Consider the following 18316-nt stretch of genomic DNA (forward strand, 5'->3'; position numbering starts at 1 on the left):
CACATGATCACACTGACAGAACCACAGCCACATAGACACAGGCAACAGAGCATGAACAATGTCGGCACTAGTACAGTGTATATCCACCTTTCGCAGCAATGCAGGCTGCTATTCTCCCATGGAGACGATCGTAGAGATGCTGGATGTAGTCCTGTGGAACGGCTTGCCATGCCATTTCCACCTGGCGCCTCAGTTGGACCAGCGTTCGTGCTGGACGTCCAGACCGCGTGAGACGATGCTTCATCCAGTCCCAAACATGCTCAATGGGGGACAGATCCGGAGATCTTGCTGGCCAGGGTAGTTGACTTACACCTTCTAGAGCACGTTGGGTGGCACGGGATACATGCGGACGTGCATTGTCCTGTTGGAACAGCAAGTTCCCTTGCCGGTCTAGGAATGGTAGAACGATGGGTTCGATGACGGTTTGGATGTACCGTGCACTATTCAGTGTCCTCTCGACGATCACCAGTGGTGTACGGCCAGTGTAGGAGATCGCTCCCCACACCATGATGCCGGGTGTTGGCCCTGTGTGCCTCGGTCGTATGCAGTCCTGATTGTGGCGCTCACCTGCACGGCGCCAAACACGCATACGACCATCGTTGGCACCAAGGCAGAAGCGACTATCATCGCTGAAGACGACACGTCTCCATTCAACCCTCCATTCACGCCTGTCGCGACACCACTGGAGGCGGGCTGCACGATGTTGGGGCGTGAGCGGAAGACGGCCTAACGGTGTGCGGGACCGTAGCCCAGCTTCATGGAGACGGTTGCGAATGGTCCTCGCCGATACCCCAGGAGCAACAGTGTCCCTAATTTGCTGGGAAGTGGCGGTGCGGTCCCCTACGGCACTGCGTAGGATCCTACGGTCTTGGCGTGCATCCGTGCGTCGCTGCGGTCCGGTCCCAGGTCGACGGGCACGTGCACCTTCCGCCGACCACTGGCGACAACATCGATGTACTGTGGAGACCTCACGCCCCACGTGTTGAGCAATTCGGCGGTACGTCCACCCGGCCTCCCGCATGCCCACTATACGCCCTCGCTCAAAGTCCGTCAACTGCACATACGGTTCACGTCCACGCTGCCGCGGCATGCTACCTGTGTTAAAGACTGCGATGGAGCTCCGTATGCCACGGCAAACTGGCTGACACTGACGGCGGCGGTGCACAAATGCTGCGCAGCTAGCGCCATTCGACGGCCAACACCGCGGTTCCTGGTGTGTCCGCTGTGCCGTGCGTGTGATCATTGCTTGTACAGCCCTCTCGCAGTGTCCGGAGCAAGTATGGTGGGTCTGACACACCGGTGTCAATGTGTTCTTTTTTCCATTTCCAGGAGTGTATATCCACATCCAGCTGAATGGTACGGTCTTCTTGTCGGGAATAAACCGAGATGCTGTTTGTTCAGAGACACCAACTACTTGACCCAATACCTGACACGGTTTCTGGACGTTTGTGTGACCACGGATCCTTTCAGACAGACGAATGTGCAGGAAGCGACTGGCTGTGCTTACATCAGATTCGGAGGATCGGTTTCTATAGCATATTCAGAGGAACTCTAGTACAAGCTCCAAGCAAGTGGCCCGCTAACTTCTTCTTAGCCTAAGTACGATTCTGTTCATCCTACATGACAACCACTACTGTCCCTATCACCCGCAATCCCATAGAGCAGACCGCTGGGGGCGAGCGGTTCTAGGCGCTTCAGTCGGGAACCGCGCTGCTGCTACGGTCACAGGTTTGAATGCTGCCTCGGGCATGGATGTGTGTGATGTCCCTAGGTATGTTAGATATTAGTAGATCTAAGTATAGGGGACTGCTGACCTCAGATGTTAAGTTCCATAGTGCTTAGAGCCATTTGCACCATTTGAATCCCATAGAGGACAGCTTGAACATCTGTTGTGACGGGGATGCGATGCAGCTCTGTACTGTGGTCCGGGACGATTTGTTGTCGGTGCACGTATACCGACTATTTCTGGACACATGTTCCTAGGACCTTTCTTCCTCATCTTACAGTTAGGAAATTTTCCATTAAGTTTGTCGGTTTTATAAACGTTCACCTAGTACACTGTTCATTGTTAGTACTGCCACCTGCCGTCTGTGTGTCGTTATTGCACGTTCACATCGAATATAGCCGTCTGTGTGTCGTTATTGCACGTTCACATCGAATATAGCCGGTGGTATCCTTAGTGAAACTAAGTCGTGAACTTATTCGATATGACTACGTCACGCGTCACAGCACTAATACTGTATTCGAACATTACAGTACCATTAAAACTCACGCTAAATTTTTGAGTTAGTGAAGTAGCCTACTAGTCCACGCCCAGGCTCCATGCTGGTAGAACCTTGTGTCTACGGACAGAGGACGTCCTTTGCGTAGTGTTAATACAGCATAAACATAAATCTCCCTCACGAAGTCAGTGAAAACAGAATCAAATTCCCTTCAGTACTTCTTCTGATTACCTTTCACAAGCCGACAGAAACAAGCGGTCCGGGAGGTTACTTCGCCAAAGGTAACTCAGTTTGTACGAAATATCTGCAAATTATATTCAAAAACGTCCCTTGTGAATTACTTCATTAATGAAAACCGTATCATAACACTTGATGTAGCTCCTGAGATTAGCCTTCATATACAGACAGGAAAACGCGGTGGGACACGATAATTTAGTTATATTTACATGTCTCTATGAATATCACGTATATGATTAACGATTAACCGAATAATGCACGAAAACTAAGTACACTGTATTGGTCGCCTAAGAATATTTAAATTTTAATTGGATATACAGTAAATTTTGCGATACCGGCCAGGCCACCCGACTCCTGGGTCCGATACGTTGCAGTCGGCGTCGTAATCGCCGTCACAAGACGTGACTTGGACGAGTGCCTGACCCACAAGCTCAGTATATAAAGGCGAGGTGGCGAGCTCCAGTCATACGGTTACCAGTAGCCAAGCAAGCAACATGTACAAGCAGGTGAGTTTCGATTGTGCTCGCTCTTCGAAGACCTACTACCTGCCAATTCTCTGTTGAGTTGACATATGTGAGACTCCTCAGCATAAAAATAATGTTTTCAATTACTAAAGAATGGATGTTAATGTGTAATTCCTAATATACTGCTTTCGAATAATCCTATATGAGGGTTTAAATATTTCGATAATCGTTGCAAGTAGCTGTAACAGAGAAAATTATAGTCTGACTTATTACTAGACTAAACATTGTTTTGTTAATACCAATATTGATAATGATTCGGTGGCTCTTTTGATATGTCAAGATGACAAGCCGAAAGATGCGGTGTTCGAACCCGAAGTAGGTCGTAAGCTCTTTTCTGTAATTTATTTTAATAATATCTTAAATCAAGAACGTCAACATGCACTGTAGTCTGTAGGCCACGTTAAGTATTTGGCCCTGTTATTATCGGCCGAGAACGTCAGCGCAAGTGTCTGGGAAAGGCAACACCCTACCACCCCTCATACTGCCATCTTTAGTGAAGCACTTTTGGGTGACTGTTAGCTTTATATAATAACATGAAGTAAGGGCAAAGCTTATTCAACCCCAGCTCATAAACTAGATACACTATTTTCCCTTTTGTCTACCCTCGTAGCCGACTTTTGCCACAAGTCGCAGAAAAGTGGAATTTTCAAATGTTCGAATGTGTGTGAAATCTTGTGGGACTTAACTGCTAAGGTTATCAGTCCATAAGCTTATACACTACTTAACCTGAATTATCCTAAGGGCAAACACACACACACACACACCCATGCCCAAGGGAGGACCCGAACCTCCGCCGGGACCAGCCGCACAGTCCATGACTGCAGCGCCCCCGACCGCTCGGCTAATCCCGCGAGGCGTGGAATTTTCAGATTTCTTTTATGAAAAAGAGAGAAATGGAACAGAAAAAGCATTTGAAGATTATTTCCCAGTGTGCAAAGTTAATCTCGAAATCACTCAACAATATCTTACTATGAGAGGGTACGAAACATTTGTTTGCGATCGAAATATTGGACGGCAGTATAAGAAATGGACACCTATTCCTGCAGATAAGGAAAGAGAAAAGCGATGTGACATCCACCGCGCATAGAGATCCCTGATGTAGCTAAATGTGGCTATAGCAGAATTAACATGCGCATCAAGTGTTAACTGGGACCCTGCCACTAAGAATATATTCTTTTTTTTTTTACTCTTCTCGAGGGATGTTCATCGGTTCCTTCCTAAGACTGTATGAAACAGTTGCAGGCAACGAGTAGACGTTTATAGTATTTTTCCATGGAATACTAATAAAAATTAGGGGAGGTAGGCGTACTATTTCATGATGAAAAGTCACTTAACTGTGTTTACTTTTTTATGTGTGTTTACAGACCCTCATCTTGTAAGCAAGAAATTTAACAATTTTGATATAACTTTTGTTTAATTGTGGTTTCACTTTTCACTGTTGCTCCATGAGTTAAAGAGTTCTCGCTCACAAGAGCAGAGAGGTTACGCTAGTCCTTGTGTTGGATCTGCAGGTGATCGTCGTCCTGGCCGTGGTGGCTGCCTGCATGGCCGCCCCTGGACCGAAGCCGGCCCCCGGCCTGCTGGCCAGCTACGTGGCAGCAGCCCCCGCCGCCTACACCGCCCACGCAGTCGCCGCCCCCGTCGCCTACACCGCTGCCGCAGCTCCCGTGGTTTACGCCGCCCCCTACTCTGCTGCGTACGTCGCCCCATATCATGCTGCCTACAGCGCAGCCATCTTGGGATGAACTTCGCGGCCAACGATAGACCTCAGCATTAATTGTGTTTATTGTGATAATCAATGGAAATAAAACTACTATTATCTTATATCTGAGGTTTTATTGTATGACTTCCAACACACTCGTATCTGAAAGTTTGGTTAATATTTCTTAAAAGACGTCTTGCTGTTCACTATAAGTTGCATATAGAAATGTATAATTGATACACACGTATCCTGGCAAATGGCTCACCATCAGAAGACTCTGAAACATAGGATACACAAATAAGTGTCACACACAGTTGCTTATAAGTTTACTTTGTATACATGACAAAGTAAATATTTACAAACTGCGAAGCACCAGTCATGGGAAATTATCCTTTCGCAAAAATTATAGAATGCCACAAAGACGTAATCTAGAGGCTATCTTAAATTCTTCTTCACTATTTGTCTGCCCGACTGTGCCTCTAAACCGTGGCCTGCCTTTTACTGGCAGTGTGTCAGACATTAGTTTAATTGAACATAGCTCACAGTTTGAATGGGTGACTAACACAGCATTTTTTCCACTTTCTTTAAACTCCGTTTTTGTTCTAATACTTGTTTCGAATTTTGAGCCGTTATCTATGGTTTAGCTAGAAAAGTGTCATACGTAAATAAATGGTAGCGTATTCTCATTATGTACCTCCCTTTCTTTTTGGTTCAAATTTATAAACGTTACTAATGATTTGGACAGCTGGGGATCCAATGAAGAACTTTAAACGCATGCAAACTAAGTGGAAACACCTCCGACTGCTTTGGACCACTACGAAGATAAACATGGGTTGACATGTTACTGGTTGCCTCCCAACCCAGCAGACTCTTGTGCTATTGTTATTTTTACTAATATTATTACTAATTCTCTAACGTGACAAAGGAGTAGTGCAGAGTTTGCCGGAACAACTGGCTGAAGATTACGGGTTCCCAACCTTTAGCAGAGTGTATGCTGCCAAGAAATTAGAGATAAATGCAATAGTTGAAATGGTTCTAACATGTCACACAATTTAATCACAGTCGTTACTCCACTATAATTAGAACTATGATACACAACCTACGTTAGTGTCGTTGGAGGTCACTTATATTAACGAAGTCAAAGCAAGATTCACAACAAAGTACACAATGGGTTCTAAGCAGAACTTTCGTAGTCAAACGAACTGTAGGAAATGCGCAAATGGAATATCAAACAGAACAACGTGATGTGGTAAAAATGTCTGTAAGTAATCAGCTTAACTATTAAAGCAACAGAATACCAGGCGATGTGAACTATATTACGGTTCATGCTTTGTGAACAAAATTTGAAAATTAAAAGTAAAATTGAGAAAAAACTCTTCAATTTTTGGGGAATGATTTCTCTAAATGTAAGAAATACAATAGGTTACAAAAATATTTGACACGTATCTGAATGATTCTCGAAATCATGAACAGGAAATATCTTCCACAACTGCTTAAAAATCTAAGGTGCTAAGCTTACCATTGAATACTAAGTTCTCAACCGGATCATGTTCAGCTGTACATAATTTCGAGCATCAGTCAAAGGCTCGCAAAATGTTTCTCTAATCTGCTTTGTTTCTTACGTTTAGCCAAACAATTTCACTAACATTTAACCTTTTTTCGAAAGTATTATTTTTAATTTTCTTATGCGCTCATGAGAAGGAGAAGAAGATAGACCAGACAAACATAATACATTCATCATTATTATATCTGAGTGAAATGCGATATTCGCTACCTGGTAAAGAATGATGGTAAAACAGTAACAATGAACTAATTTCTAGAATTTGTTGCTAGTATTACATACACAGCACTCGAACAAGAATACAAGACGAACTGTGGTGACAACAATGAACTGGAAACCAATCTCTTCTACGTACTTATCACAATTACTCAGCTATTGTGAAACAGTCCTCTTCAGAGTGATTTAGTTCTCTAATTTTGCGCAACTCTTCTGGCATGACGACCCACATTTTATCACAACGCAGCCAAATCGTCATTGTCGTAGCTGAAAGTATCATGTTTTCCCTTGATAAATGCTACATATAAGCCGGCCGCGGTGGCCGAGTTGTTCTAGGCAGTCTAGTCCGGAACCGCGCTGCTGCTACTGTCGCAGGTTAGAATCCTGCCTCGGGTATGGATGTGTGTGATGTCCTTAGGTTTAAGTAGCTATAAGTCTAGCGGTCTGATGACCTCAGATGTTGAGTCCCATAGTGCTCAGAGCCATTTGAACCATTTGAGTGACATATTATAGTCTCATATCAACTTGTATGCATGTTTTAACACCGTAGCCTCTATAAATATTCTTTAAATGGCATAAATTATTATTTTTACCTATAAACTATTTTCATGCTACTGTGATTTCAGCGTATGTCATAGTCAAGCATAAGACTTGGTACTATACTAAGGCATCAAACAGCATAAAAATAAAGTTGCTGAAGGACTGTGTCACTTTTGAAGATGGATATTATCAACTTCATAAACAGAACTTCAACGTATTTAATCTGAATGTAAATAATAAGTCCTCTCATTCATAAGCACTCTATACTGATGCATTGTAAAGATTCTTATACGTATTTTGTTATTTCGTCTGTAAAGTGGGAACGATTTCTAGTTCACTGAAGGCTTCTTCCCTTCTTTTCTCGGTATACCTGCACCGTTCAGTAATGCATTGATTATTTGATTATTATAGTCAATTTTAGAAAGTTTTGGTTCTCTTGATTTTTCAGAAGCATGGACGAACTGTCCCAGTGCTAATAGCACACGTGTTGTAAATAAATTACTGTGGCACACAGACACTTCATAAAATCTTTCACGTTAGTTGCAGCTTCAAGCGTTGTGGTTCCATAGGCGCTAAGTTTGCTGTGAGATTATAAGCAGTTTTCCGTTTTAAACGTCTTGAAGCTCCCACAAGTTTTAATTGGCTAACGTTGTGTAGTTTAGACCTTTGCTTAATAAGATATGGGCGATATCTTTGGCAAGTGGATTATTTTCGCATTGTAAACGGAAACATCGAATGCAAAACTCTTGTCTGACGTTGAGTGTAAAATGAATTATATTATGAAGCGTTTGTGTGTCACAGAGATTTATTTGGAATCTGTGTGTTGCTTGTACTGCAATATTACTAGCATTGTCCAAAATAGCTTAAGGGCCTCAGAAAAATGAAACTCCTTCCACTGGTAGATGTTTTTTTTAACCAAACAATTTATATTGTGGAGATAAAATGTCCCAATTTTTATATAGTGGAAACTAATCTGCCCATTGCAATCAGCAGAACGAGTAATTAGCTAAGTTAGTGCATGAGCAAATAAAATGCAAAGTGCGCAAAATGTTCTTACGTGGGACGCAGGTTTTATAAACGGTCAGCATTGAAGATCTGACGCTCTTGAAACCCGCCCAACAACCCGAAGTCGACCGTTAGCCTTCCCTGCTACCGTACATTGAACTCGTTACAATGTATATTGCCTTGCAACGTTTCGCTTTGATATTCGATCGATGTGGCTGTGAGCGCAAACAGTACACCGATAATACAGTATTCGAGGATTACGAGACTACAGAAGTTCGCATTAAGTATCTTGAGTTAGTAAAGTACTAGCGACACTTCACGACTTCACGCGGGTAGCACTAACTGTCTACAACCGGACGACTTCTTTGGTGTTGCGTTAACAGACTGCATACACGAACGTTCATTGCCAATCAGTGAAAACCGTATCATAATAGCCGCAGTACGTCCTGTGATTATCACAAAGAGATAGAGAAGGGCGGTGTTGGAATTTAATTTTGAAAAGTTCACCGAATTTTCACGACATGATTATAAATTGTACTTACAAACCTTCCTCATGAATCAAGTTATTCGTGAAAACCGCATCAAAATCCTACGGTAGCTTCTGACACTAAATAGCCTTCATGCGCACACAGAGAAACGCGGCGGCTCCTTTAATTTAGTTATGTGTATAGAGAATGTCGTTTTAACTTCAGATAAATGCCTTTCTCGAAAATGACTTATCGTATGATAAAAATGTTCTAAATGGAATGCTAGTATTAGCAAAAGGAACATCTGCCTGTGTAAAGATGGCCGTGTCATAACCACCCTTGCTGTGAGGGCTGCGTCAATTTAGTATTTTTAAATGGGAGCATCAAATTGTCATTGGATATTCGGATTCTACGCCTAAAATACGTAAAGTTTATTCACACAATTGTTTATCATTCGTGGTACGTGTCACTGTAGTCGATAAGTTGGAGTGTGCCTGCAATTGAGAACCTACACTTTTGATGCTGTAAATTAATTATTTGTGTTATAACCATTGATGATGATGTTCCGACGTTACTTGACTGTTATAAGTGAGGCTTTACAGTACAAATAACGTGGCTAAACATTTAAATAACGTTAAAATAATCTTCTTCTATGGTGATATTGTTTTCTGCTCTGTTCTCTTCGGGGTTTGTTGTAGTGAGTCTCCAATCCGAAAGATTTTCATTGGTCGCCCTCGAACCCTACCATAAGGATTGCTGATTTCAGTGATTCTTTCCATCAAACCACCGTGACTCTTACGCCAGCAGGTACTGTTGGAGTACAAACAAAACAATTGTAATAAGATAAAATGTCCATGAGAAAATTTGATTTTTGTTTTATCTCGTTCGACCCTGTTCCATTAATACGTAATCTTTGCCTCAGTAGTTACCGGTCTCGGGCTGAGACGCCCATTCTCAAACCACAAGCCTAAACTTACAAAGTACATGTCGCACAATGATGTTAAACATACAGTATGCATGTCCATATTACAGGTACCTATGTGCTTATAGACATTTTATTAAACGCAACTATTCGTGCAACATGATGCCAAAATAACACGAACAACATCGTGCAGAAAATCCGATAGTGTCTAACAAGTACTGCCTTTATTATTAGACTATGTGTCTACTAGTACACCTAACTGATACAAATATTATTTTAAGTAGTCAACAGGACATCTTGCTAGGTGCTGCTCTGATAAATATGTGTATACGTGTATCCCTGTCTATTAGTATTCTATGGTGTTGCAGCAACCATTGTCATTTATTCATAATATCTTTGAAAAGTAGAAAAATTTAAAATTTACGTTACAGGAAATATTAACGATTTGCTTTACAGGTTGTTTACAGATTTATTGAAACGTTTCTAGCAGCTTATCCTTTGCGAATAAAGCGGAGGGGTTACAAATGACAGTCGATATGTTAATCGTGATACATCTTGAGTTCGTATACTTCCGAATAATGAGACAATGTACATAATAAGAGAAAATTTCTGCCGCCACAGGAGAATGAGTATGGAGGAAGTAAATTTCAACAAGTGTGACTTCCGAGTTTGATCAGAATGTGTGTCAGCAATATGACCGTCTAGCGATGGATACCTGTTTATTCGGTCTCATGGCGGACATTTATACAAACGTGCTTCAAACGAAGGTTTTCAGAGATAGTCCAGAATTGAGCAAGAAAGCCGTCTTTTATGATGACACAGTACAAAACCTGGGTAGTTTGAAGACGATGTATAATTCGCATCACAAGAATATTATATACACACTAGAGCATGAAGTGGATGGGCAAACTGATTTCATAGCCCACACGGCCTCCAGAAAAAAGAATGGTTTAGGGTTTGTAATTTACAGGAAACCGACTCATGCTGACACGATTATCTGCGAGATAACTCTAACCGTACTCTACATCATAAAATAGCGTTCTTCAACGCAATGGCCGCATGCGCATGCAAATTGCCAGTGGATGAGGCGGAGATAGGCATCGAACTCAGGACTCTCTAACAGACAGCAGTTGCCAATGGTTACAGAGCCGAATTTGTAATCAATCTCTACCTAAGCATAAATAAATGAAGTGTGTGCTTAGTAAAGGGATTAAGTATGGTACCGTACTCTGTCGCGGGGAGGCCACGAACCAACTTGTTTCTGCATTCTCAAAGAGATGCAAAATTGCGTAAAGGACGTTGGGTCCATTAAAGAAGAGACTGAGACATATGCTTGGTAAGCCAGCCGAGGACAAAACATAAAATAAATTCGAGACTTCTGGCGTCTACAAATTACAATGTGATACCTGTGATAAGTACTACACATAGCAGACGGACAGGAGTTTTGAAATACGATGCAAATAGTACATCAGCCCAACGGACAGAAAAGATTACGGACAGTATTTAAGATCTGACGGGTATGTTCCAGGCGCCATAGAGTATAAAACGAGCAATTTTCACAGGGTAGAAAAGGGGCCAAATTATATATCTTTGAAGAGTTGGCAACAGGTGAGGTAAAGGCCAAAGAACAGGCTAAACTGCTAAATGACCGGGCGGAATTTAGGCATAGCACATTTTTTAAAGGTTTCAAAAATGTATCACAATTTATGAAGTGTGATTCAGATACTGTAGTAAGGTAATGTACTGTTACGCGATGGTTACTGATCACAGGTATGTAATGAGCTGCACATCGCAAGGTGTAAGGGCCGTTTGACGTGGAACAGTGTTTGCACCCTCTGCATGAACCTGACTGTTAATATGGATTACTAAAAATGTGTAATACATAGATAAGAAGTATTTGTAAATATTATACATGTGTGTAATTTAATTCTTTATGTTTAGGAGTTAATCTTAGAAACCGCCTCAGGAATTCTGTATGTTACAGTAATGAATATCGCCATAGAAAACTGCAAGGCAGTCGGTACTATAGTGTATGGATTTTTCCATTTGGTTGGAACAAATAAATATATAAATATGTTGGTATGTGTAGGCGCCACACTTGCGTGGTATGGGCTCCAAGGCTGCGACTAACCCGTAGATAGGACCATGCCTTGGCACTTCACCAGAACTTTAACTAGCAGCTTGACTTACACTGTATATTTTATTTCATGTCTGGGTAACATGTGATTTATTAAGTACTTTTGTTGTTTGATTGTGGCATGTAATAAATAAATAAAAATATCACCCTACCGTACCCATTTATATTTGAAGGTATATTCACATTAGCGTATAAGTAACACGTGATTTGTAACATTCCTAGTACAAAGCAGCTAGCACCATAAGTAAAACGGGTTGGGGGTTCGAGTCCACAACTCGAGCTGCGTGTTTGGACATAGGACAGCTATACAGTAGGCTACATAACACTAAGAATAACTAGGCTAATGCATTTCAACGTGGTTTAACATAGGGTGCCACGTCGCATGAATATCGATAGTATTTCGTATAAAATACCTTTTATGTATTGAAGTTTAGGAAGGTGCACTTGTGACGATATTTTTTGGTTTTATTACATACATACCTCCACTACATTCTTATAATACGTTCATATTTTATTGACGACATCCTGTAAGCCACCGGAGATTTTATTTTAAGAAGAAAAATTTTAGCGCATGATACGAAAAGGTGGTAAGGGGTTAGGTTCTAAGACCCAGGCATTGTATGAAAACGTACGCACTGGCCACTAAAATGTCCTGTCAGCAGTACATACAGTTACTCCCTTTCGGGGCGAGAGGTGTTTGTTGTTAAATTACCAGTGTGCGTAGGTTGCGTGCATACGTAATCTGTTAATGTGTATGACCAATTACCTGTACGCTTGGTGATAGGGCATGTTAATTGTAATAGGCTCTTTATTTATTGCTGAACTGTGGGTATGCAAACAATTGTTACACACCTAACGTAATTTGAAAAATGTGTAAGCGTTTTAAGTCTTTCACATCAGTTCATTTCTAACAGTGTATGGAGGACATACAATAAAAAAGCATAAATTAATTCTTAGCTTTGACTCCCTGGTTACAAGGTAGTAGTTCTTGATTCTGTAGTCTGCAATACTAATTCAGTGTTGAAACTTCCTGGCAGATTAAAATTGTGTGTCGGACCGAGACTCTAACTCGGGACCTTTGTCTTTTGCGGCCAAGTGCTCTACCTACTGAACTACCCAAGCACGACTCACGGCCCCTCCTCACAGCTTCCGTTCTGCCAGTACCTCGTTTCCTACTTTCCAGACTTCACAGAAGGTTTCCTGCTAACCTTGCAGAACTTGCATTCCTGGAAAACTGGATATTGCGGAGACATGGGTTAGTTCAGTAGGAGCCGACACAGTAGCTCAGCGTGTTCGGTCAGAGGGTTACTTGCCCTCTGTAATAAAAAAAAACTAAGTGAACAGATCAACATGAACAGGTGTCATGGGACGTCCGTCCAGAACATATCCGTCGAACAAACACGAACAAAATGAGATCAGAAAAAAGAGAACTTGCCCGCGAAACGCAAAGGTACCGAGTTCGAGTCTCAGTCCAGCACACAGTTTTAATCTGGCATGAGGTTTCGTATCAGCGCACACTCCGCTGCAGAATGGAAATCTCATTCTAAATACAGTGTTGTACAGAGGAGGGTGCGGAGAGTCATCTGCTCCTAGTCTCATATGTTATTCTCGATGCTATGCTACCTAGTAAAACAAAATTTTGAACATTCCCTGCAGTGTAAAAATGATATTTTCAACTGAATACTATATTATTTTGTAAAACGTAATGTTAACATTTCCTGTGATGGTAAGAGATTGATAGTTTTCTCTCTTTCAAAATCTTATCAATAAATGGCAATGGTTGCGGCAGCACCATAGAATCTTTATAGACAGCCATATGTCTTGTTAACTACTGAAAGTAATATTTGTTAGTTTGGTTGTATCAGTCGAATGCAATAGTGGATTGAAAGGCTAATATCAGTGAGAGTGCTTGTTGCCCACTGTCTGACGTTTTGTTCAGACGTTATTCGTGCCTTTCGGCAAAATATTTCATGCACAGTTACGTTTAATAAGAAGGTATGCCTATATGTATATATGTGCCTGTAATGTGGAGACGCAACTGCATGTAAACATTATTGTATGACATGTGCTTTGTAATTTTAGGTGTGTAGTTTGAGAGTGAGCGTATCAGCCGGAAAAGGGTAACCAATGAAGGAATAATTGTATATTATTACAACTGAGACGGACGAAACAAAAATTTACCTAGTTTCCAATCTTACCTCGACAAGAACGTCGTATTCCCTCCAGTGATTCTCATTTGGGTTGCCAAAGCATCTCCGAAAAACTTTCGAGCTGCTCGAACCTATCGGTAACAAATCTAGCAACCCGATAATTGCTTCGATGTCGTCGTTTAATCCGTCCTGATGCGAATACCGAACTATCGGGTCGCACTAGTGTACTATAAGAGGTCTCTTACGATTGAAACACACTTTCCTAAAATTCTCACAATAAACAGAAATTGATTATTCGCCTTCGCTACTACACTCCTTACATGCTCATTACCTCTCATATTGCCACTGATATTTAAGCAGCACCCAACCAAAGCCGAATTCGAACACTGTGGGACTGTTTGTGCCACTCATCTGTATTAACAAGATTTATCTATATTTCGAGCTGGATGCCATTCGTTGCACCAGCTATAAATTTGTTTAGGTCATCTTGTATCCTCCTACAGTCAATCAAGATGACAATACCTTCCCACACAGAACACTAATAACTGAAAACAGCCGCAGACTTCTACCTATCAATCTTAACCGCCAGAGCACAGGTTCTACCACACTTCCCTGCGGCTCTCCTGGCGATGAAAACTCACTATCAAGAACGAAACACTGTGATCCGTTAATTAAGAGTTCTTCGAGCTATTTACATGTCAGGGAGCCTAATCCTTACGCTTGCACCATCATTAACAGTCGCCAGTGTGGCACTGTGGTGTATGCTTCACGGAAATCTAGGAATATGGAATTCCCCATGGGCAAGCTCAATTCACACAAGAGATGCTTTCTAAAACTCTGCTGAACTGTGGACAGACGCTTATCTCTCTCAAGGAAATTTATTATGTTCGAACTTAAAATATGTTCACGAATTGTACAGCAAACCGAAGATGGTCTGTAATTTCTGGGGTCCATCCTTTTACCCTTCTTATATACAGGAGTCACCTGCGCCTTTGTACCGGTCACTTGGGACTATGCAGTGGACGAGAGATTCGCAAAATATGCATTATAAATATGTGGCCCACGCTGCAGCATACTGTTTGTAAAACCCTATGTGGATTCCAACTGGACCTGACGACTTACTTACTGTCAACATTGTCTTCAACACTTCAATTGTTTCTCTACACCATTAATTCTTATTACTTTGTGCTCCATAGGGGAGCCATTGCGGTACTCAAACGACGGTATGTTTGCATGATTCTCCTGTGTGAACGATTTCTTAATTGTGAAATTTAAAAATTCGGCTATAGTTTTATTGTTTTCTACTGCCACACCATTCTGGTCATTGAATGACTGGAGAGTAGCCTTAGACCCATTTAGCGAATTTGCTTAAAACCAGAACGTTGCCTGGTTCTAGGCAAAATCTTTTGCTAAGGAATGACCCCAGTAGTTCGTGTCAGCTTCACGCGTCGATAGTTTTAAAGACACTCGAATTCCTGTTAACTTTTGACTGCCGTCATTTGATCGATAGCTTTTGAACCGAGAGTTCAACAGCTTTTGCTTGCTCAGAAATTTTCGAGTCAAACTACGAAAGGTCTTTTCCGTCCTTAATCCATTTACATAGTACAATCTTTTCCCGAGTACGATTTATATTCCGTTTAAACTTCGCTCGAAATTCGTTTACGTCCATCGAACTTGAACTAAATGACGTCAATTCATTGGCTAAGTGGGACGCTAACAACTGTCTATGTCTGTCTGCTCTTTCTAGCAACAATACTCAGCTAAACTTCTTGTTTTATTTTTTAACTTCAGTCACCAAAGTAGTTGTGATGGCTTCATGGTCACTAATCCCTGACTCTGTACTGGCATCGTCGATTACGTCGGGTCTGTTTGTAGCTAAAGGGTCTAAAACATTCCTACACATTATAGGCTGTCGCACAGTGTGCTCAATACAGTTTATAGAAAACATTTGAAAAGAAGACGGTCTGTCTGTAATAAACCCATAGTCGTCCCAATCGGTAGGTTAAATAAACGTCCAACTAGTTTTACGTCCGCCCAGGGTAGCAGAGTAGTCGGCGCGACAGAATGACAATCCTGAGGGCCTGGGTTTGATTCCCGGCTGGGTCGGAAATTTTCTCTGGTCAGGGGCTGGGTGTTGTGTTGTCCTAATCATCATCATTTCATCCCCATCGATGCGCAAGTCGCCGAAGTGGCGTCAAATCGAAAGAATGGCACCCGGCGAACGGTCTACCAGACAGGAGGCCCTAGTCACACGACATTTACATTTTTATCTAACTAATTTTATGTGATCTGGCTATTTCTGCACTATTTTCTTAGACTGACTCAAAAACCGTCACAGCAAAATAAGGTGGCCGGTATGAACATAGCAATTTGACTTCACCTAGACCTGTTACAAAAGCCAGATAACGTCCCTGTCACAATCAAATTCGATGTCAATAGAGACAATGTTTTTGTCAACAGCAATGAACGCATCCCCTTCTATTGTGTCTAATCTGTCTTTTCGACGTGTGTTCCGTTAATCGCTAAATGTCTCAGAACTTCCTGCTTTGGGCTACAGCCATGTCTTGGCCATGAGAGTAATACACTCCTGGAAATTGAAATAAGAACACCGTGAATTCATTGTCCCAGGAAGGGGAAACTTTATTGACACATTCCTGGGGTCAGATACATCACATGATCACACTGACAGAACCACAGGCACATAGACACAGGCAACAGAGCATGCACAATGTCGGCACTAGTACAGTGTATATCCACCTTTCGCAGCAATGCAGGCTGCTATTCTCCCATGGAGACGATCGTAGAGATGCTGGATGTAGTCCTGTGGAACGGCTTGCCATGCCATTTCCACCTGGCGCCTCAGTTGGACCAGCGTTCGTGCTGGACGTGCAGACCGCGTGAGACGACGGTTCATCCAGTCCCAAACATGCTCAATGGGGGACAGATCCGGAGATCTTGCTGGCCAGGGTAGTTGACATACACCTTCTAGAGCACGTTGGGTGGCACGGGATACATGCGGACGTGCATTGTCCTGTTGGAACAGCAAGTTCCCTTGCCGGTCTAGGAATGGCAGAACGATGAGTTCGATGACGGTTTGGATGTACCGTGCACTATTCAGTGTCCCCTCGACGATCACCAGTGGTGTACGGCCAGTGTAGGAGATCGCTGCCCACACCATGATGCCGGGTGTTGGCCCTGTGTGCCTCGGTCGTATGCAGTCCTGATTGTGGCGCTCACCTGCACGGCGCCAAACACGCATACGACCATCATTCGCACCAAGGCAGAAGCGACTCTCATCGCTGAAGACGACACGTCTCCATTCGTCCCTCCATTCACGCCTGTCGCGACACCACTGGAGGCGGGCTGCACGATGTTGGGGCGTGAGCGGAAGACGGCCTAACGGTGTGCGGGACCGTAGCCCAGCTTCATGGAGACGGTTGCGAATGGTCCTCGCCGATACCCCAGGAGCAACAGTGTCCCTAATTTGCTGGGAAGTGGCGGTGTGGCCCCCTACGGCACTGCGTAGGATCCTACGGTCTTGGCGTGCATCCGTGCGTCGCTGCGGTCCGGTCCCAGGTCGACGGGCACGTGCACCTTCCGCCGACCACTGGCGACAACATCGATGAACTGTGGAGACCTCACGCCCCACGTGTTGAGCAATTCGGCGGTACGTCCACCCGGCCTCCCGCATGCCCACTATACGCCCTCGCTCAAAGTCCGTCAACTGCACATACGGTTCACGTCCACGCTGTCGCGGCATGCTACCAGTATTAAAGACTGCGATGGAGCTCCGTATGCCACGGCAAACTGGCTGACACTGACGGCGGCGGTGCACAAATGCTGCGCAGCTAGCGCCATTCGACGGCCAACACCGCGGTTCCTGGTGTGTCCGCTGTGCCGTGCGTGTGATCATTGCTTGTACAGCCCTCTCGCAGTGTCCGGAGCAAGTATGGTGGGTCTGACACACCGGTGTCAATGTGTTCTTTTTTCCATTTCCAGGAGTGTATTAGCGTGAGATATTTTCTGGAGGGCAGTAAATTAGATAACTTCGTCATGAACACTTGGATGGCATACTCATAAAATTTTGACAGTCAAAGTGTTTTTACTCAGAACGCTGCCAGACTTCGTTATCTACGAGTCGTCTGGCGACTGTTTATCGGAGAAACACAACCTAATTCCTAGCCGAAGAAACGCCCACGAGTGCTCCACAAGGACTGCGTTACCCAAGTAGCTGCTTTCTTCGTGTAGTGCATACTTGACCTACCGAGGTGAAACCTAGAATTCCCCACCCAATAACGCAGGACCAGAAATCTGCAGACAAGACTGTGGCAAAATGGGCGAAATTTTTCTTTTAGTCCCTCTTCTCGCTACCGAACGAAACGACCACGATCGACTCTGGGAACAATGCTACATATTGCGAGTTCTGCTTGCGCCGCTCGCTCAAGGACAGTAGCCTTAACCTCCTTCGCCTGTATGATCTGAGGATGACCTCAGAACCCAAGAAACAAGAGTGAGGCATATGATTGCACCCCGTACGCTCTGTAGCGGCAGGCGCTACCTTCTTCACATTTCAGATATGACCGTACCACCCCCACCCCCCCGTCTCCTCCGAGGCCGGCAGACATACCTGCCC

At 43.3% G+C, this 18316-nt stretch overlaps 1 protein-coding gene across 1 annotated transcript; it reads left to right on the top strand.

The window, feature by feature from the left end:
* Positions 1-2939: 2939 nt before the first annotated feature.
* On the top strand, positions 2940-4807 carry LOC126412285 (cuticle protein 19.8-like). The gene is made up of 2 exons (XM_050081798.1): positions 2940-2965; positions 4495-4807. Exons 1-2 carry the CDS (start codon positions 2954-2956, stop codon positions 4726-4728), a joined length of 246 nt encoding a protein of 81 aa, XP_049937755.1. The 5' UTR covers positions 2940-2953; the 3' UTR covers positions 4729-4807.
* Positions 4808-18316: the final 13509 nt, after the last annotated feature.

Source organism: Schistocerca serialis, chromosome 7 (assembly GCF_023864345.2).
Source record: "Schistocerca serialis cubense isolate TAMUIC-IGC-003099 chromosome 7, iqSchSeri2.2, whole genome shotgun sequence".
Taxonomy (NCBI): domain Eukaryota; kingdom Metazoa; phylum Arthropoda; class Insecta; order Orthoptera; family Acrididae; genus Schistocerca; species Schistocerca serialis.